At 39.3% G+C, this 20,046-nt stretch overlaps 3 protein-coding genes across 5 annotated transcripts; 2 read left to right on the top strand and 1 right to left on the bottom strand.

The window, feature by feature from the left end:
• Nucleotides 1-70: 70 nt before the first annotated feature.
• cax1 (cation/H+ exchanger protein 1) lies at nucleotides 71-6,734 on the top strand. Its single transcript, XM_029495701.1, has 20 exons — nucleotides 71-146; nucleotides 867-1,043; nucleotides 1,286-1,416; nucleotides 1,940-2,048; nucleotides 2,157-2,273; nucleotides 2,368-2,429; nucleotides 2,629-2,817; nucleotides 2,913-3,098; nucleotides 3,421-3,520; nucleotides 3,752-3,893; nucleotides 4,127-4,310; nucleotides 4,446-4,545; nucleotides 4,626-4,741; nucleotides 5,065-5,102; nucleotides 5,192-5,337; nucleotides 5,770-5,903; nucleotides 6,030-6,124; nucleotides 6,265-6,343; nucleotides 6,426-6,534; nucleotides 6,661-6,734. Exons 1-20 carry the CDS (start codon nucleotides 71-73, stop codon nucleotides 6,732-6,734), a joined length of 2,364 nt encoding a protein of 787 aa, XP_029351561.1.
• A 908-nt stretch (nucleotides 6,735-7,642) lies between these two features.
• On the bottom strand, nucleotides 7,643-13,211 carry klhdc10 (kelch domain containing 10). Of its 3 annotated transcripts, none has more exons than XM_029495232.1 (9): nucleotides 12,987-13,211; nucleotides 11,293-11,514; nucleotides 10,999-11,153; nucleotides 10,664-10,812; nucleotides 10,485-10,569; nucleotides 10,040-10,106; nucleotides 9,911-9,958; nucleotides 9,636-9,775; nucleotides 7,643-9,500 (listed from the first exon to the last, which is right to left on the bottom strand). In XM_029495232.1, exons 1-9 carry the CDS (start codon nucleotides 13,075-13,077, stop codon nucleotides 9,291-9,293), a joined length of 1,167 nt encoding a protein of 388 aa, XP_029351092.1. In that variant the 5' UTR covers nucleotides 13,078-13,211; the 3' UTR covers nucleotides 7,643-9,290. The 3 variants fall into 3 exon arrangements, with proteins under 3 accessions (XP_029351092.1, XP_029351091.1, XP_029351093.1); XM_029495231.1 differs by having other exon boundaries at nucleotides 13,002-13,211; XM_029495233.1 differs by having other exon boundaries at nucleotides 13,017-13,211.
• A 1,651-nt stretch (nucleotides 13,212-14,862) lies between these two features.
• On the top strand, nucleotides 14,863-19,558 carry zc3hc1 (zinc finger, C3HC-type containing 1). The gene is made up of 10 exons (XM_029495302.1): nucleotides 14,863-14,993; nucleotides 15,689-15,791; nucleotides 16,036-16,186; nucleotides 16,314-16,397; nucleotides 16,521-16,648; nucleotides 16,860-16,999; nucleotides 17,153-17,423; nucleotides 17,582-17,785; nucleotides 18,151-18,363; nucleotides 18,545-19,558. The coding sequence occupies exons 1-10, from the start codon at nucleotides 14,863-14,865 to the stop codon at nucleotides 18,650-18,652; spliced, it is 1,533 nt and encodes a 510-aa protein (XP_029351162.1). The 3' UTR covers nucleotides 18,653-19,558.
• The last annotated feature ends 488 nt before the right edge of the window (nucleotides 19,559-20,046 follow it).

The raw sequence follows: 20,046 nt of genomic DNA, 5'->3' as shown, positions 1-20,046 counted from the left end.
GGTCTGTTGTCCGTCAGTATCCTTCGGTGGACTGAAGCTGGAGAGATATTCGGGAGAGCCAAGAGACAAAATGTCCCACAGAAAGTCCACCTTGATGCTGCCTGAAGTGGAGAATCTGCGGAGGAGATCCACGGCAGATTCCTCAGGTGAGTCCGAGCTGCTCCTGCTTCAACTGGGGCTTTCTTTTTTTCCATTCATCAATTCTGCAGACAGATTCAAAAACAAAAGTCTTTGGCTGCTGTCTTTTGTTTCTTGGCGGGTTTTTTAGCTCAGACTTGGCTCTGATTGCGCTCATCAGGCTCACCTGCGCTGCACAAATCTGAGGCGTTCATTGACCTGGTTGTTTTATTTATTTAAATGCAAATTTTTCGCGGTTGTGGATGTTTTTTGTTTGGCTTTTGATTTGTTGTTGTTGTTGTTGTTTCATCAGGATCAGAATCAAGCAAATGGTTTTCTCCATCACTGACTTCAATTTTTTTTCCAAACGGTGCATCTTTAGCAGTGAGAGTTCAAGTTGGTCATGAGCAGCATTATAACAGATAGATTGGAGCATCAGCAACCTCCTTTTTATTTTTAGTTGACCACACTCAAGTTTTCTCATCTCTAAGTGTTGCAATGCATTGATAATGTGATTGGTCATGGCAAACAGCAGTCGACAGTGTAAGGGAAATGGGTACACTGCATGACCTCTCAGGAGGTTTTTGTTAGTCACACTCATTTCTATGGGACAGCTGCAGAGTGTTGGTTCTGATTGTCATCCTCCTCACCTTTTTAAAGCAACACCTCATTTGTGTCAGTTTGTCAAGCCAAAATGTTAAATGCGTTGACTAAACTATCATTCAATTCTCTGATTTCCTTTTATTTAGAAAACTGCATGGATGCTGAACACCATCAACGGTTTCCAAGGCAACAGATCCAGAATGATAGACTTTGTGTTGGCCTACAGCATCCAGAGCTGGGGACAGCGGGGACACCCTCCCCAGATGCCTCAGCACACCACTTCTGCCACTACACACCAAAATGTTTTCTTGCTGTCCACAGAGGTATATTGGGGGGGCTACTAAATAAGGATATTTGCTTTGGAAAACTTGATACTGTTACTCAATGGCAGCACATTTCTTTGTTTAAAAATGTGGTCAAAAACAACAGCTGACTTTTTTTTTTTGTGATCTGTTTACATTAACATGGGAGTTGTCAAAATGTGAACAGAGCGAAGTAAAGTGGCAATGGCTGTTGGTCTGGTGTTGTGTTTTCTTGACTTATCTCACAGTTTTAATCTGCACAGGATGCCACAACCACTCAGGCCGGTCGACTTCGTCACAGTATGGCGACGAGGGTTGGCATGAAGCCACTACAAAGACCACAATCAGATGTGAGAATGAGGTGGAGGCACATAGAGAAGCCAATAACTACAAGGTGAGCCCTGACTGAGGTATGTGAGAATCTCCTGCACCAAACTTTTTAAATAACAGTGTAGAAATAAATAAAAAGGTGCATTTGAAAATGCATGGATATGTTTGGTTTCCTCCATGGTTGTTAATAAGAGGGGAGTCTTCCCTGGGGACACAGTGGCATTGTCAGGGGTGGTAACCTGTATGACTTGGAGGGAGCACTGTGAAATTTTAATTCAATCCATGCTGGATCAATGGGGAAAGTACTTTCAAACCTAAACTTATTCATCCAAGTCATCAAAAGTTAAAATGTTCACATTTTTGACAATGAAGAATAGAAGAACAGGTGACAGTGATCAAACAGGTCAGTCAACCTGTGTCTCTCTGGATGAAGCTGAAGCTCAACTTGGTTTTTATCTTGACTTGAGTTAGTATTTAGATACTTGTCCTTTTCGTACTCATGGTAAAAGCTGCTGTGACAGTGCTTTATGGGTTTTTTATTTATTTATTTATTTATTTACTTGTTTTTTTTTTGTTTTTCTTTACAGTTTGGCTTCCGAAAGTGGAAGGGAAATGTAACAGAGAAGCCCATGGAAGATAGATCAGAGATCATCAAAGAGCTGTATTCGGATCTCAGTGTTGTTAAGCCTCGAGAAGGTTTTGCTTAATTTCTTACTTTTCACTGTAATGTAACAGGTCCTACATGAGACTCACACATATTTATGTTAAAATAATAACCTGTATCTATGATTTCTCCTCTTTCAGGCTCTGTTGTCTCCTTTGGAAACATTGTTTATGTAATTTTATTTGGATGGTGGATATCTTTAATCTACTTTCTCATTTGTCCTGTAATGTTTCTAACAATCATTGGTGCTCCATATGGTATGTATTCTGTAAATATTAGAGCATTGTTGTTTTTCCCTAAATGGGAGCATCAAGATTTCTTTTTTAATTAATTTATTTTTGCTATTTTCAGGCAAACTTTGTTGGAGGATGGCAGGATACTTTATTTGGCCATTTGGGAAGTCAGTAGAGAAGGTAATGTGATAGGTTCTGTCCTATCTGTGTCTTTGAAATCATATAATAGTTATTTTCACAGTGTATAAATAGTAATAAGTTAGATATATTCAGTAAATGGCACAAGGGGGGAAAAAAAAAATTGAACAGATTTCACAGGAAATATTTTCAGTCGACATTGCACCTGGAAAACTGATGAGATGTAATTTAATTTTTTCAGGCTCGTGATGTTGTGAAGAGTTCTAATTTGAAGCCTCCAAAGATTGAGGTCATCCCTGAAGAAGGGGATGCTGAAGACAACAGGGACCTTGCCAGGGACAAGGATGTTGCCCCCCTCCTGGTTTCTTCCCCACTCCCTGTCTTAATCCCCGTCCGAGAACCCCCTGCTAGGAAAACTTCCAATCACTGGGTGAAAAAAAGTTAAAATGATTTTTAATGCTCTGGTTTAGTGGAAAGCTCATTGTCTAAATTATAACTTCAGTGGTTCTTTGTCCTTCTCTTCAGTGTCACATCAGCACATACATATGGTTGTTACTGGGTTGCCCTGTCCTGGCCGTCGTGCACTCCCTCGCCTGTGTGCTCTCCTGGCTGCTGGTCTTCGCCATCCCCGTATCCAAAATGAATGCTCGCACACTGACCACTGTCCTCTTCATGGCACCTGAGGACGTTGAGATCCACAGTCTGGAAAAGGTACTGGCTCACTGCATGCAATGGCTTTGTTTAGTCAGGAGAAAGACGTTAGTGATGTGAGTGGTGATGGAGTGTGTGAACAATGAAATTACTGTCTGTACTGCTGTCTGCCTTTTCCTTTTAATTGTCACTTCAACAGGCAGCACAGTGGACTAGCGGTTAGCATTGTTGCCCCACAACAAGAAGGCCGCAGGTTTGGTTCCCGGACCATTGAAAGGGGCTCAGTAAAGTTCCCCTTTTTAACTGTAATCCCCAGAAACTTTTTTTTATCTCATAAATCAATCTGTAACTTGAGGTTAGTGTTTCACGTTCTGTTTTCCAGACACCTACATGTGAGACCAGAGTCATCCTATGCTGTTATCAGGCATTTAATGTTTATTACTACAAATACACTGTGCACGGAATCAACATTTTTGCTCTCAGTATCCTTTTTGGGTCGGCTCTAACCTGACAAAATTAAGTGGCTTAAAAAAAGAATAAAATGCCAATCGGTCACCTAAGGCACTATTAGATTTCAGTTCAATATACTGGACACCTGTGCAATGAAACAGGAATAGTTTTATTATTATTATTATTATTATTTTAAACAAGATCAGTTCTGGTCTGTCAATACGGTCTTCTATATATTCTCCTTAAGTCCATGTTCCCTGCAGACCTCCTTCCCCTGGTACTCATCAACCTGATTATTGGCTATACTGACCGTGAACATAATTACTGCAGCACAGAAACTAAGTTTGCCATAGCCATTACCTCCATCATCCCTCTGTCCTACTATATTGGCATGGGAATAGCCAGGTAAGGTTTTTGCATTTTAACATGTACTCCCACCACATCTTCAGATTGTCTGACCACCAGAACCTTTAATAAACCTAGAACCATGAACAGCAGTCCTTTTTTTGTTTATGAGTTTGGGGTTTTGTTTTTGTTTTGTGTGTGGGGTTTTGTGTGTGTGTGTGTGTTTTTTTTTTTTTTTTTTTTTTTTTTTTTTTTTTTTCCCCTCTCTCTCTCTCTCCTTTTTTCTCCTGCAGCATTTCTGCACAGAGTAACTTTGCAGTGGGAGCTGTGGTGAATGCGACATTTGGCTCCATCACAGAGATAACGTTCTACATCACAGCCTTACTGCAGGGATACCATGCTGGCACTAAATGTTATGAGGAGATTGTGAAGGCAGCACTCACTGGGACCATACTTGGGTGTATACTGTTCATTCCTGTGAGTAACAGGAGAATATAGGCATGCAGACATAGAGAATTAGGCGTACATCTTTCAAGTTTGCATCCCTTTCACTATGAGGCTGAAATGAGTGCACACTTGGGTCCATCTTTTGATATGTGTTTGACTGCACAGGGTATCTGTATGATCATTGGGGGCATTAAACACAGAGAGCAGCGGTTTAACAGTCGTTCAGCTGGTGTGAGCTCAGCCTTGCTTTTCATCTCCATAGGAGGTATGTATAGCAGTCTCACATAAACATTAAACAGAACCACCAGCAAAGACAGATTCATACAACCCCAGATTTGTCCTCAGGTGTGTTTGCCCCCACCCTCTTCTCGAAAACCTTTGGCAGTCTGGTGTGTGAAAACTGTAGCAACGCTGGCAATTCAAGTGTGTCCTTCATCTGCAAAGACTGTCACTACGACTCGGTTGGCAGCTTTTATGAAACTTCCAGCTTTTCTTATTGTGTTTTCAAAGCATGTTCTACATTGAAGATCAACTCAAACAGCAAAACTGCCTTCAGCAATTTTGAGTAGATGTTGTGTTTTTTTGTCTTTTTTTTTTTTTTTTTGTGTTTTTATTTTTTATTTTTTATTTTTTTTTTGTGCTTGTCTTTTGCTAATGTTGGATTTTTATTTATTTATTTATTTATTTATTTATTTATTTATTTTTGAGGACTTGAGTTGACATTTATAACTTTATCCAAAGTTAATTGTCTTTGCTCTTATTTTTATTTATTTGTGTATTTTAGCGTCAAACTGAGCAACAGTCGATTCTCTCTCATACTGAGTAAGTCCCTGAGCAGTGCACAAATTTTTCATGCATTCCTACTTAAACATGCTTTGCTTATTTTTTATTTATTTTTTTTTTTAATCCAGGCCTCTGGTGTATACAATTTCTCTCTTCCTGCCTGCTGCATACCTGATTGGCCTCATCTTCACACTGAAGACCCACTCACACATCTATGATATCCATATAAGTGAAGGCCAAGGTGGCCATGCACATGGTCAGTACACAAAAGAGGGTGCCAACTTCTACCACCACACTAATGAGATTACTGCTGGCCATCTACTCGCTGTCAACTCGTGTATTAATGCCACCACTACTGGCACCAGCCACGTTGTAACAGGTGTGTGTGGTGTGCATGTAGTATTCCTTCTTTGTTTTTCCTTTTTTTTTTCCTTGGGGGCGAAGGGACGATAAAATGCTTGTAAGCACTGGTGGCCAGCTGCCTTGTTAACTTGGCTATGCATGAGTCACATAAGGATGTTGGTTGCCCTGCAGTAAGGTTAAGTTGTGCATGTCAAAACTCTACTTGTGAGAGTGACCTAAAAATGGAGGATTGATGTACAGTATTTCGCAGCGGAGGCAGAGGCTTTGGACAACAGAGGTAAGTCTCAGATATTTTAAACTTACTTGCTTGCTGGAGAGTTAAGGATGTGCATGTCGCCAACAGGTCATCACGTGGTTCACTGGTCACGGTGGAAGGCTCTTGCAGTGTTGATTGTTGCCACAGCGCTGATGGCCTGCTGCGCTGACCTCAGCACAGAGAACATACAGCCTATCCTGACCCATTCTTCAGTCTCCCAGGTACTCAAAGTACTTAATTTAAAGAGGGAGAGTCTTTTAGATTCCCAAAATTAAAAACCAGTGGTAAAGATTGAGAATGCTTCTCATGCATTTCTTTGAACTGAAGCATAGCCTTCCTTTCTGCAGTACTTCATTGGTGTCACGGTGTTGGCAATGGTGCCAGAGATTCCTGAGATTGTCAACGGGATCCAGTTTGCACTGCAGAACAACATAAGCCTGAGGTATGACAGTTCTTTGCTGTAGAATTACTTGAATAGAAAGCGACAAACCTCTTTTCAAAGTTGCAACACTGACTGGTATTGGCAAGAACACAGTTATGTAAAGATTTTCATATGATGGAATATTATCTTTTCCTTTGCAGTCTTGAAGTGGGCAGCTGTATTGCTGTGCAGGTGTGCATGATTCAGATTCCATTGCTCATCCTCTTCAATGCATTCTATGTAAGTCAGAATCTGTTTTGCAGATTTTTAAATGTATTTTATTTATTCTTGTTTAATTTTTTTTTTTTTCTCTCTCCTCCAGGATGTTGGATTTGTGCTTGTGTTCAGTGATATTCATCTCTGGGCCAGCATCTTCAGTGTCATTGTGGTCAACTACATTTTCATGGATGGGAAATGTGATTACTTCCAGGGTAAGTCATTTTAAAACAATTTTCCCCTTTTGCCAAAATAGACATCACATAGCAGGGATTGACATGAATGTTAGGAAAATGCTGCAGGTGTTCAGTGGATTATAATGGACTCTGTTTTGCCTGCAGGCACTGCTCTAGTGGTGGTTTACCTCATTCTTTTGGCCCTTTACTTCTTTGCTCCTTCTCCACGCTCTTGTTGATACGCTCACCAAGAAAAGTCCCAAACAGCAATTCTTCATCTTCAGACGGTCTGAGCTCAGTTGTACGAAAGGATGGAAAATAATTGGATTTAGTTGGAAATGTCCCTGTTGTTGTAAGCAAACAACTCTATAATATATTATTGGATGGTGTTTTGTGTATTTGAACTTTTTTCCCAGCTGACTGTATTTGACTTTTCCTGCATTTGAATGTAAATTTGAGTATTTTTTTGGTTTAGTATCATTGTAATATGTGGTATATAAATGACATAATAAATGCATCAATTTAAATAATCTGTTTGTAAATTAAGGGATTTTTTTTTTTCTATGTGAATTTGCAGCTAAAACTATTTTGCATATGATTATATTTTAATGGGTACAAATGATTTCTGTTTCCAAATTTGCTTTAACCTATATCTCTAGCTCTGCAATGCTCCTTACTGGCATTATATCCCACTGAGTATTCTCGGCTCAACAAGACAAATCTCATGCATATTATTGACGTTAAGTAGCATTTTCAGAAAAGATGTAACAGTGATTCATGCAGTAATGTCGAACATATTGGGTTTTAATTAGGCTCAATGTCATGCCAGTTATTATTTGAGGAAAGAAAAGGTAGGAGAGGAAAACTATGTACAGAATACTTTATTGACAGAACTCCAAAACATTCACACAGGCCTACTGTACAACATTTAGGTGGTTACCTTCAAATCTCTTTTCCAAAATAAAGAGCTGATGTTGATACAGAAAGCAGCTAATGACATCATGCAGAATAGTTTGTAATGCAGAACATAAATGAAGGGATATGGTTAATAGCAGGCAGAATCATGCATTTGTAAGATGCAACATTACGTCCTGATGGGAAATCTTAAGTTTCACTGTTACTCCCCCCGCCCCGCCCCAAGGTGCACTTTTTTTTTTTTTTTTTTCTCTTCAGTTAAATTACTATTTAGCATATCATCTTCATTATATACCACGTCCTTTCCTGAAGATTACTTTCTCAGCTTTTCAGCAGGAGATGGTCCTACACGAAGACAGAATACAGAAATCAACATTTCTTTTTGGCCAACATGTTGAGCGAATATGCAATGTGGTATTTTGAACCTTAAAAGTGGATAAAATGTTCTCTTATGCTCAAAGAATAACAAAGCCTTTTTGCCTAAACATGAGAAGATCTTATTTCTTGAACTTGTGAGATTTCAACCTCTAAGTTTGAAAGGCACTGCAGAAATGACGAATGTTTATACAAGCTTGCTACTAAAGTGAGTCCCTTTTAACAAAACCAGTTAAAATTTTATTAACAAAGGGTAAATGTGAACAGAATAAAGTCTTTATTTGAATAAAATCATTAAGTTTAAAGAGCACCAAATTCACAGTGATGTATTGGTTTACAAATGAAAGCTATGAACAAACAGGAAGGAAATAATCTTGAAGATGCCCACCGACTTTCTTTTTTTTTTTTTTGCATTTGATTCTCCTGGCTAGGCAGCAACATAATGTATAGTGGAAAACGGGAAGATACAAGGGCTCAGATATGGCCAAAACCAGCATTTAACAATTTCTTTATATGTCTTAGTCACTTAAACACAAAACTGCTATTCGTGGCAATGTTCAACACATACCATAACTTCTTCCTTACGTTTCTCAATGCCTCCAGGCAGATGCTTGTTTACATTCATACGATATTAAAAACAACTAGGAAAGACTTAAAACAAGACTCGTAATCCTTTGTAGTGGACGCCATTTCTGTTTCCTTGTCGAAGTAATGCAACTTCAACAATAAAAACAGGAAAATGTGGGATTTAATATTTTAGTTGATTTTCATACCATAAGGCGCGATCGCAAACAAAAGGATGCCTGGACAGTCACAAAAACGGTTTAAAAAGGTAAAACACGACAGACTGAGCTTTGTATTAAATTGACTAGAACACTAAAAATACTGGCATGGTCCTTTTAACAAAACTTCCACTTTTTAGACTGAAAACCTGTTTCCAGGATATACTTTAAAAAATTAAATGCCAACAAATATGCAAGACAAAATGTGCAAACAGCAATATCAGGTGATGAGAATACCCCCCAAAACTCATTTAGTCCTTCGAATAAATATACATGCATTTGTCCTTTGCACAGAAGTACTAGAGAGGTTGTTTAAAAAAAAAAAAAAAAAAAAGCCAGCAGAGGACATGGCAGATAAAGTATTTCCAGCAGTCAGAGGTTGGCTGATGGGAAGCAGGAATTCATACTTAGCTTGAAGGCATAATGTCAGGAACGATGGTGCTGAGAAGGGTCTGTTGAGGGTTGTTGTGTTGAAAGAAATCCATAAAACATTCCACGTTTATTTCCTTTATCATCACTGGAACTGCAAAAAAATAACATCAAAAACAAAAACAAGGCATCACATTGTTTTTGGTTTTAAGGCGGGGCTACTTTTGGCAGAGGGGGAGTGATAGGGCATTTTCCCGAGAAGTTGTCTTCTGTGCTCTGTCGTACCTCATCTCCTCCCACTCCAGCCCACCCCTGTCCATCTCCTCCATTCGTGTCCATCCTTAACTGTGCGACTTATTTCAAACGTTCAATGAGTTCTTGCGTTAGGCCCAAGTTGAGCAGCTGCATGGTGGGGAGCGAAGTCAGGTGGGGGAAAGCCTTGAGGAGCTTCTCCCAGCACAGCTCCAGCAGGCTGGGCACTGCCAGCCAGATTTTAAACAGAGAGCCAGTTCTCTTGTTTTCATGGATGTTCACTACACCACCGTGGATGTACATGCAGCCAGCCTGGGTAACAACAGAAAAATGGATAAATAAAATACATAGATTAATACAAATGAACTTTAAGGCTTGAATATTATGCATTATACAGCAGTTTAAACAGAGACACAGGATAAGTAGACCAGGTAGCATTGTACTCACTGGGGTGACAGCAGCACAATGGAAGTAGGCTGGCTCAGGCATCACTGCTGGTAGTTTACTCCACTGGAAAGTCTGCAGGTTGATCTTCCACAGATCAGCCAATATCAATTCCCCGTTGTAGCCTCCACAGATAAATACATCTACAACAGGATGAAAAAGTTCTGTATGTGTTCTCTGACATGGAGTTACTTTCATTGCAATTTAACTGTAAGTTGAATATAAGGCTATAACAAGTGTGTCTTTTTGCTACACAACATTATTGGAAAAACTCCCACCATTTCGTATTTGCACACAGCTATGGCATCTCCTCGGAGCAGGATACCCTGTTAAAAGCACAAACATTTTAGATTTGGATGCCTGAAAATGAAACAGCCTAAGTTAATTATGAGGTGCAGGATACAGACCGATTTTTTCATGAGGTTTAGTTGTAATCTCCTCCCAGGTATTGGTCTCCAAATTGTAAGCATGCACCTATAGAGAAAAATATTGCCATTAGTATAACTAAGCCTTTTCTACAATGATTCAACATTCAAACTCTTAAATTTAACATTTTTTTTGCTTGTCACCGAGAGTATACCGTTCAGATAAATTGGAATAAAGATTTGCTTAATGGAGACTATTTGGTTATGTTTTATATCCTAAATCACATAGAAAAATTACTGTATATATAATATATAATACTGTAACATTGTTGTACTATGTCTCTATATTCCAGTGGTTTTTCATCTTGGATTGGTTTGAAATAATAGCCATTCATAACTGAAATAACTTTCCATCATCTATCCACTTCAGCATTTACTGCACTGTAGAAATCGTTTAGGCGGGCAAAGCAGTGTATATCCTCTGTACCTTGTCCAGAGGATAAGATGTCCAGGAAGTTCCCCCACCAAGAATGTAGATTCTCTGCCCGTCATGTGCCATTTCATGTCTATACCTGTGGCGTACAAACACAACAGTGAGGGTTTTAAAAAAAAAAAAAAAAAAACACTGAAAATTTTCCTAGCTTTGTTAAAAGCATGACAGCATACCGTTCCTCAGGCAGGTCGTTGGGAGGGTTGTTGGGTTTGAGGTGGATCCACTCTCTGGTGGTCAGGTCCAGCCTGTGTAGGTCTGTGCTATAGATGTATCCTGTTGTCCCTCCAAACACATATAGGAAGCCATTTACAATGACCATTGCCTGGAGGAGAAAACATAACTGCCGACTAGTATGTGATAATTTCAATTTCCTTAATTTAAAAGTTTTAACAACCAATGAGTGGATTTTCACATGAATTAACAGAAATCTGTGCAATTATTTGAGAAAACAATAAAATGTTTTTCTTGAGTTTGAATTTTTAATATAAAGACTGCTTTCTGGGGCTACCTGTCCATAGATTCTGTTGGGTTTCTTCCCACGGCAGTTAAGTAGCGACCATCTCTTGTACTTCACATTACAAACATGGACATCATTTCCGTTATTTTCACCAAAAGGGATCCCAGTACCTCCAAACACCAGGAGGTTGTTGCCATGCAAAACAGCTAGAAGAAGAAAACAACAAATGACATTACCATTGCACTTTAACAGGAAACTTTGTTCACGAAAACCGATGAAGTTTAGTGTGTTTGTCTACTAATCAGTCCTGGTACACTCAAAGCTGATAGATATAGAATGTTTCACCTGACATGGATGCCAGCTCTGTGGGCATGTAGCCTTCGGTTCGAATCTGCTGCCAGCAGCCTGTGGCAAAGTGATACCTCCATAGCTCCCTGAACAGTGGATAATCTTCATTGTCTGAGCCTCCTGACTCATCATAGTCAGGGTTGTAACCTCCAAATACATACAGGTTAGTGTTGTCTGCAACACAACGATGGCCACTGCGAGCGGGGGGATTACGATGACCTGGAGTTTCATAGATAAAGAGAGGATGAAAACATTAACAAAGGTCCTTGTCAGACACTGAAAGTGAGCCAACAAGATAAACTTTTAGAAATTGCTGCGCAAAAAATAAGGTACAAATTCAAGTGAGTCAATCTACTTATTAAAGTCAATTGAAATCTAACACTATCACTGGTCTGCTTTGCTATGAGAATAAAACCTAGGTTCATCCTGTTACAGCCATTTGCATCTTACCATAAATGTATCTGCTGCAAAATCAATCAACAGCACTTGGTGTGTCTTTGTCACATACATACATACACCTTCTTATTATAGTCTTCTTGTCTATATATTGCACCACAAATTAACTCAATGGCTCTGGAGAAATAAGTCAATTCATAATCATATGTCATATATCATAGTCCTCAATAATATGCAAAATGATATACTAATTGCACAGTTCTTCATTCTGTAAAAATGCATGCAATAAATAGAACTAAAGCATTGTATTTGATGCTTTACCAGATCTCTATCAGCAGGGGCACCATGACAGAAAACAGAGCAAACTAAGTCTAATAATTGGGCCTTTGCTTAAGGCACTAAGAATAGCAGTGAGGCCTACCTACAATTTAGCTCTGATGTTGCAGATAGATATTTCCTTTTCATATTGAGGATTTATGAAGCTTAGAACACAGACAAGTGTACAAATAATGATGCCTATTAATCACACTGACCCAAAAAGACATTGATGATTAGAAAAAGGAAACAAAGCAGCCCAGAGGCAGGATTAGGACTGGATTTGGACTGTAGATTTATCAACAGCTAAATAGAGAGAGAAATGCTAACTATTATAGTCTGCTCATAATGGTTATCAAGACTTTGTCCCGTCCCCAGATTACCTGGAGAGATAAGATATAGGAACACGTCCACCTCTGACAACATCCCTGACCAGTCAGTCTCAAATGAATAAATACGTATGGTCGTAGTCAGATGAATGCATTTTAACTCACTGAGTCATTGCCTTTGTCACATCACAACATTTAATTCCTACGCACAAAAAACAAATTCCAAGACATTGATGTAGTTTGCCAAGTGACAGCCTATGAAGTGCTATCATTGTGTTTTTAGGCCAGTCAGAGAAGATGGCCAGAGTGGTGACAGCCTGTATCCAAAACTGGCTGTGCAGAGAGATGATTAATTTATACAAAAGGTAAAAGTGAATACTAAAGCACATGATCTTGCTAATGTCACAGACATTAGGTGTAATTGCTAACATGCTAAAAGATAAACAAGCAGAACTGATGGATGTTGCTAGCTTAATTTTTACAGTTAACAATGTCACCAGGAAGGACAATGCTTTCGTTCACAAGCTGTAAAAATAACACTGTGCGTGAAACAGTCTACCTGGTGACCACGGTGTTCGTGTGACAGGTAAAACGTGTCAACAGTAAGTTAAAACCCTTCGTTTGTATAGCTTGCTAATGTGGTTGACCGACTTGCTAACGTCTCACCGTGCGGCGGCCTACCGGTCAGTTTCTCGAATTTATTCAGCAGGTCTAGCCTGCGAGCACCTTCCGTGTCCGACATCGTTTCCCCTTTACAGTCCAGCCCTGAAGAATGTCACATCGAATAAAATCTGCTAAAGTGCCGATAAAACATTATTTATCACCCAACATCTCTTTCAATTGGGAGCCATTCACAAATTCTACCACCCCTCGGTGGTGAGGCACTGGCCAATCAGAGGGCTTGTTATTGGGAGGTCGTGTCATCAGAAAGGGGCGGGACTGCGCGTGTCATCTCCAAAACAACAACATTTCAGTAGCATATGGTCCGCCGACCTGCAGGGGATGGAGGTCACGCTGTGGTGAAGTGGAAAATCCATGTGTCACACCAAGAACAGGCGAACAGCCACATCGAGTCCGAATTTAAAAATATCCAAATGAGCTCATGATTCATTCAGCGAAGTTTAGAAAATGACGGATTGTTACCACTAACCACACTCTGTGAAATCCCCAAAGTATTTAAAATAAATCACTTTCGCCTTAAAATACAAATGTGATGTTGTATTTTTTATACAATTTCTCTTCATTGTGATTTATTGGTAAATCAAGCCTTAAGACATACTACACAACATCAAATTAAACCACTTTAAACTAAACTATGGAATCGTTTCAGCCAGTCTAGTAGTGACCACAAATTGACTACACAGTGCCTTCCCGTGTTCGTGTCGTGTTTTTGAGTGGTGGATAAGATGCCAATACCTTGCTAGCCTATCAATGATAGGTGGTTAATGTAGCCCTGCTGGTGACATTTACTTAAGGCCTGTGCTATTCATTCATTTATTCACTAATTCGTGTTTTACAGCCAGTCCTGCAGCGTACTAGTAAATGAGAAATTAAAAATGAAGAAGAATTTAACTTAAATAAATAAAAAACACAACGATATATGGAAGTTGTAAAAAAATCCTCAAATAGATTGGGACCACATGTAAATTATGATATATAATTATAGGATAATAAAAATATTTAAAATAGGTCAGAATGATAAGGGCTTTGAAGGTTTCTTTCTTGCCATGATGAATCTTCAACAGCCTTCACCTGAATCTCTTTGCTTGTATCTATTTATTGTTTTATTATGTTTTAACCTGTCTAGCACTTTGGTCGAGTGTTGTTGTTTTGAATGTGCTCCATAAATAAACTTGAACTTGACTGTTTAATCCAATATCATTATCCAGGCCGGATTATGCGAAATTTATTACTCCACTTTTAGAAACTGGTGAACTCGGCGCTTAATCTAAAGAGCGGAAATGAGGCCACCAGCAGGCAATGACGTGCGCTGTAAAGTTACCGGAAGAGGATTTTTGATCCAGCTGGCGGAAAATCTGTCCCCAAAATTCAAACTGTGTAACTCACAAACGTAGAATTTAGAGCCACACAGAACGAATTCAATTTTGACATACATGGAAAAATTGTGAATATATGCAATGAATCTCGACTGGTGTAATTTCAATGGCTGAAGGGAATTTATATCTTGAAGAACTTAATAGGAAATACAAATAAAAAAATAAAAGACTTGCATTTAATATTCTTCCATTACAACACGGATACTTTTTATTGAAAATATTTTAATACCATTGACTCTGAAGTTTATTTCCTATGATAAAACCCCAACTGATTCTATTCAACACTTAAATAATGCATTGTTTCTCCGGGAATGTAATCAACACCTATAAGACTGAAATATGTTTTTTAAAAAGGGGCCCACAGGAGCTTAAAAGCCAGAACTGGGCTCTGATTTGTAGTTTGCGGGGGCCACACAAAGCGGAACTATTGATTTCCGAGTTTATTTTTCCGGGGGACGTCAGAGCCGATCATGGCGACGATCGGCGGCAGTCGTGGGGATCGTCTCAGCAACACTATTCAACAAAAGTCTTCCCTTGTCTCTCCGGAGAAAGTTCGTGAAATTCTCAACGAAGGGGTGTCGGCAAACCTCGAAGCCGTCAGGTGCAGTTTCTGAGCACACGCCGCTTACTTTGTGCGATTTAAAGTACAGGTTGGCATTAGCTAGTTTTGGTTAGCCGCCTAGCCGTTGCTACTTCAGCTGCCTTGACTTATGGCAGAAGGAGCAGATACAAGTAGCCACAAATTTGAGAGCATGTAGGTCAGAAATGGGAGCCTTCGCGCTGTTGCATCTTTACAGTCCTTGTTGTTTTGTCTATCGATCAGACAGCTTTGTTATGAGAGTTGCTGTGTAATCTCCCCTGTGCACGTTTCCAGATAAGGGGGGTGGGGACCTAAAGTTGGACAGTACTATGGCACACCTAATAGTTTGCCATCTATGTCTCAGGTGCTGTCAACTGGTCTCACTTCCATCCAAGCCTCGCCAACGAAACGTTGTTAAACTCTTATTAACCTCATTTTTTAATTAAAAGAAGAGTTTTACAATTAGATGCAGGTATTTTTTTATATTATAGTTTATTTACAAATTTCTAATCCCAGCAGTTCACTGGTCACTTGTCTATATCAGTTGTTTAAGTAAATTTGGTTGTCCTGCATCAAGCATTCCTGTCTCCCTGTGAAAGGTTATTTGAAGAAAATGGGAATTTCAGAACAAAGGCTGCAGATGAATTATCTTTTTTTCTTATATTATAATTCAAACAATGAGTCTGTGCAAACTCTTACCTGTATGTGGATTTCAGTGGACAAGCAGATTTGAATGTTCTGGAAGTAAAAAGCAACACTCAAGCACCCTGTGAGGCAACGAACAAAGAAGCATTTTTCTCAAGAGTGGAGTCCTATTCAATATCCTTTAATGAATTTAAGCTTATGACCCAGATCCAGTATGAAGCATCTGTTGTTGTTTTTCATATTATACAACTATGTGATCACTATCAAAAAGCATGTGTGGATCTGTGATCATATTATGTTTTCTATATTATAGTAGCAGAAAAAACAATGATGCATTGATGTAGTCTTTGATTTAGAGCAACAATGATTGTAACAATGTTTGTTTTGTGTCCGACTGAAAATTTCCTTAGCAGAGCACTGTTTGAAATGGGCAGGTAAACCCCGCACATTGTCTCCTCTGATGTGTGCCAGATATGGCTGGATCAACATTGGCTGTGATATGCTCAAGTGCTCCAGCTGCCAGGCTTTCCTCTGTGCATCACTACAACCAACTTTAGATTTTGAAAAATGTAAGCAGAACTTTCAACAACAGGGAAAGTCATTGTCAAATCTAGGACACATTTAATTTTGGCAAGCTCATGCTGATATTGCCTGTCTGCCAGAAACTAAAGGTCAAGCATCTATTCTTTTAAATAGATGAATCCCGCATTGCAGAGATATCTAGGCAGCTTCAGACACAGCATGAGAAGTTTTGTACTTGGCCCGACTTTCCTTGTCCAGGTAACCACTTGTGATGCTTGTATATAATGAATGTATCTTAAACATGAAAATTTCATTCTTGCTGAATCAAGCAAGAGATGTCAACATAATACTCTATTGTAAGTATGTTAAAATTTATTTCAGAGCGGTTCTGGCTTGTTCCAGCCTGTGAACCATCAACACTTCTCACGGCCTTCTTAGAACGCTTTCAGAGTGCCTGTCTTCTTGCACAGCAGTTGCCAGCCATGAAGCCAGAGCAGCTGAAATCCATGGTGAGCAGGAGTCTGGCTTTGTTGATCCGGACAAGATGTCAAATTAAAACAAAATTAAAACAATACGGCAAGCAAAGGTTATTCAATTATGGAAATGGTGTTCAGATTATTGCAGAAATATGATAACTGATGTGTACATGTATTTACCCATCAGGAAACATAGGTTTTTAAAGTGTATCTCATGTCATTAATGCTTAATGTTTCCTTGCAGTCTTTGACTGAGGATGTTATCAGTGTTATCCTGCAGCTGATTGAGGAAGAACAAAAAAGAAAAGGAGGGACTCCATGTTCTGAACCTTTGGCTGTTCAAGTGGCTGCATGCATTGTTTCTCTGTGTGGCTGGGGAGCAAGGTGAGATTACACCAGGCTCTTTCAACTGCACACAGTTTGATGGTGCTGTGAACCATAATAAGCATACACACTACATACTTATTGTATCTTTTGAGAAAAAATGTACAACATTTTTTGTTACTGGTTTCTGAGCTATGAATGTGTCTATTTTAGCCCAGCTCTGCATGCCATGAACCTGCCCATCCTCACTTGCTCCTACTGTATGCGCAAGGTGGGCCTATGGAACTTTCACCAGATGGAGGGTATAGGAGATGATGGTGATGCCTCAACAAACACTATTGGCAATGCTCCACAAGCAGCAGGTGCTGTTTCAGCAGCAATACACGAGGGTCAGGGAGATCATTCTACATCTTCTTCACCCATCCCTGTTACCACTCCGTGTCGCATGAAGTTACGAAGTCAGGACTCCACCCGCTCAGACCAAGCAAGTTGCTTTGGCACTTACTTATGACCAGATAAATAAAATAAGCTAATATCTCCATCTCATTTACATTAGACATACTTATTCTGTGTGCATGAATGGAAAGTCAAATCTTCAAAACATACTGGGCTGTTTTCACAATGTTCTTACATATGTTGCAGGGTGAGGGAACCTCCTCTCCCGTGGCCTTGCGAGCCAGAAGCAGAGACTCGCCAAGCCCCAGTGAAGAGCTACCAAGTCCCTTGACCAGGGGTAAGAGGCCTGCAACTCGCAGCAGATTACAGGGCGATAACTCAGGGGCTGATGGGGCTGCCAGCATGCAACATCCTCCCAAACGCCTATGCCTCTCATCATTTGGTGCTCCGGTAAGAATTTGCATTGCTGCTGATTTCATTGCTTGGTGGTTGTTGTTGTTATAATTATTATTGTGATGCAGTCTCCATTTTAGTAAGTAACCATAAGTGATAAATGTTATAGCACTGTCTATTCCTCAATACAGTCTAAAGCATTTTAACTCATTTTAGCAAGAAATCTGTCCTAATAAGCAGTACCTGAAAACAAATTCTACACCTTTTATCAAAACATTGAGTCCTTGAAAATTACCAAGAGATTGCCTGATTAAGACAATGCAATAGAACCTATATTCTAGTTAAATATAAAAGTATTGGGATTACTTGTTTAAAATTTGCTATCACAAACACTTTTTTGACAAACTTCCCTGTTATTCCAGGATGGGCTCCTGCATAAAAATGCATTTGACCCTCTTGCACAGCACAGAGACTGGTGTCCCTGGATCTCCGCAGGAAAGGAAAATGTTGATCCGGGAACCATTCCTGCTCTGGGTGGAGGTTCAGCATCCCATCAGCAGGGCTGGAAAGCTGCTCTGGACCTCCTCCTTCCCATGAAAAAGAACTCTGACACAGTAGGATGCAGTCCGGCACAGGCAAGTCAAAGTTTAAGGCGTTATATATTTCATCAAACAATTTAACAATTATGTGAAACAAAATCAACATTATTTATTTAGGCCTATTAAAAAACAATCTCTCATAATTTTAGTTTGTTCACCATAACACTTTCCTTTAACTCTTAAATAAACAATCTCTGGCATTTCTCTTTCCTTGCAGGGGCCTCGGGACAAGTCTAAAAGGGTGTTTGCTATTTTCCGACAGTGGCAGGTATCTTCCTCTCCATCTCAGCAGACTGTTTCCAACCAAACAGCGCTGCAGCACTGAAGAGATTAACTGATCTGCCCTCTTTTTGCGGTACAGAATTGGTAGTACCAATAGCCGCAGTGACATATACTGTACATGTATGCCATCCCTTAATGTCATGTTTACAGTTCAAGTGTTTCTGGTGGGGGAAGGAAGTTGATAGTGTTTTTAGGCAAATAAAAGTCTTCTCTGTGAACACTGAAATATGTGAAGGATGCCTATGTGTGGCTTTTTAACATCTGGATTCTGCGACATATAAATTGGGGTGTGCAACTATAGGGGCCTTTATAGGCCTTTTATTATTACTATGTGTGTACAAAAATAGTAGTATAAATAGCACGTCTCAGTATAAAAATTGGCCACAGGCAAGGCATCTACTGTTGACCTCACATGAAGGCTGCTCCATTATGATGGTCTGGATTTCTGTTTTATACAAGTCAAGGAATCCTTGATCGCGAGAAAGGGCCAAATGCCTTGACACTGGAAGGGTAATGTTTACCTTCATTGTATGTTGAGTCATTTGTGTGAGTGGTAAACATTAACCTCAGACAAAACTGTGAGGAAGTCATGTTTGTGTGTGTGTGTACTGATTTGCTTGAAAAGCAATGCGGATATGAGTTCTCTTTGATAAGAACAGAATTCTTTTTTGTGTGGTGATGTATTTGTTAGTCAATGATAAAATCCTGATTATTGCAGGCAGGTAGAATAACGTGCCATGATCTTTAAACCTGTTTTAATATAGATTCAAGATGCCTGTACTTTTCGCCTTCCTGTGACATCTCATTACTAGTGCAGTTTTCACTATTTTGCATGTGCATTTATCTTCATAGAATTTCCTAAGAGGGTTTAATAAAAATGCTCTTCTGAAAGGTGGTATTACATTGTATGTTATTCTACTGACAGAAAGCACTAAAAAATAAAGCTGAATGAGCAATTCATCAAATTTAGCGCATTGTTTTACATTTATATGTACAACACACGTGAACAGGAATAAGCTGTTTGCTGTGGTATGTTGCCTCTTGGCAGCTGACTGGCAGCCATTTTGTGGTCTGTATATAGCTGCTTTGCCAGGTTTGACAGTTATGCAAGCTATATGTTGATTATTATTTAAAAAAAAAAAAAAAAATCACTGGTTGATTTAGTGATTTGCCATGAATGATAGCCCACTTGAACATTTGACAAAACATTTCTGTTTTCAAGGCAGGTGTGATGTGGTTTGTGGGGGTAATGGTTTGTCTTTAATCGTGCCTCTAATCTTGAAAACATTCTCATATATATATATATATACGTATACTAAGGTTAAGTGTAACTTCTGATTCTGCCATTAATAGGAAAAACAACCTGATTTATTTCTTGCCCTGACCCGTACAAAAAGATCAAAGAGCAGCAAGTATGCTCTCACTGTTTGCACAGTT

The sequence above is a fragment of the Echeneis naucrates genome, chromosome 23 (genome assembly GCF_900963305.1).
Source record: "Echeneis naucrates chromosome 23, fEcheNa1.1, whole genome shotgun sequence".
Classification (NCBI taxonomy): Eukaryota; Metazoa; Chordata; class Actinopteri; order Carangiformes; family Echeneidae; genus Echeneis; species Echeneis naucrates.
This window is presented reverse-complemented; position numbering and strand designations above follow the sequence as displayed.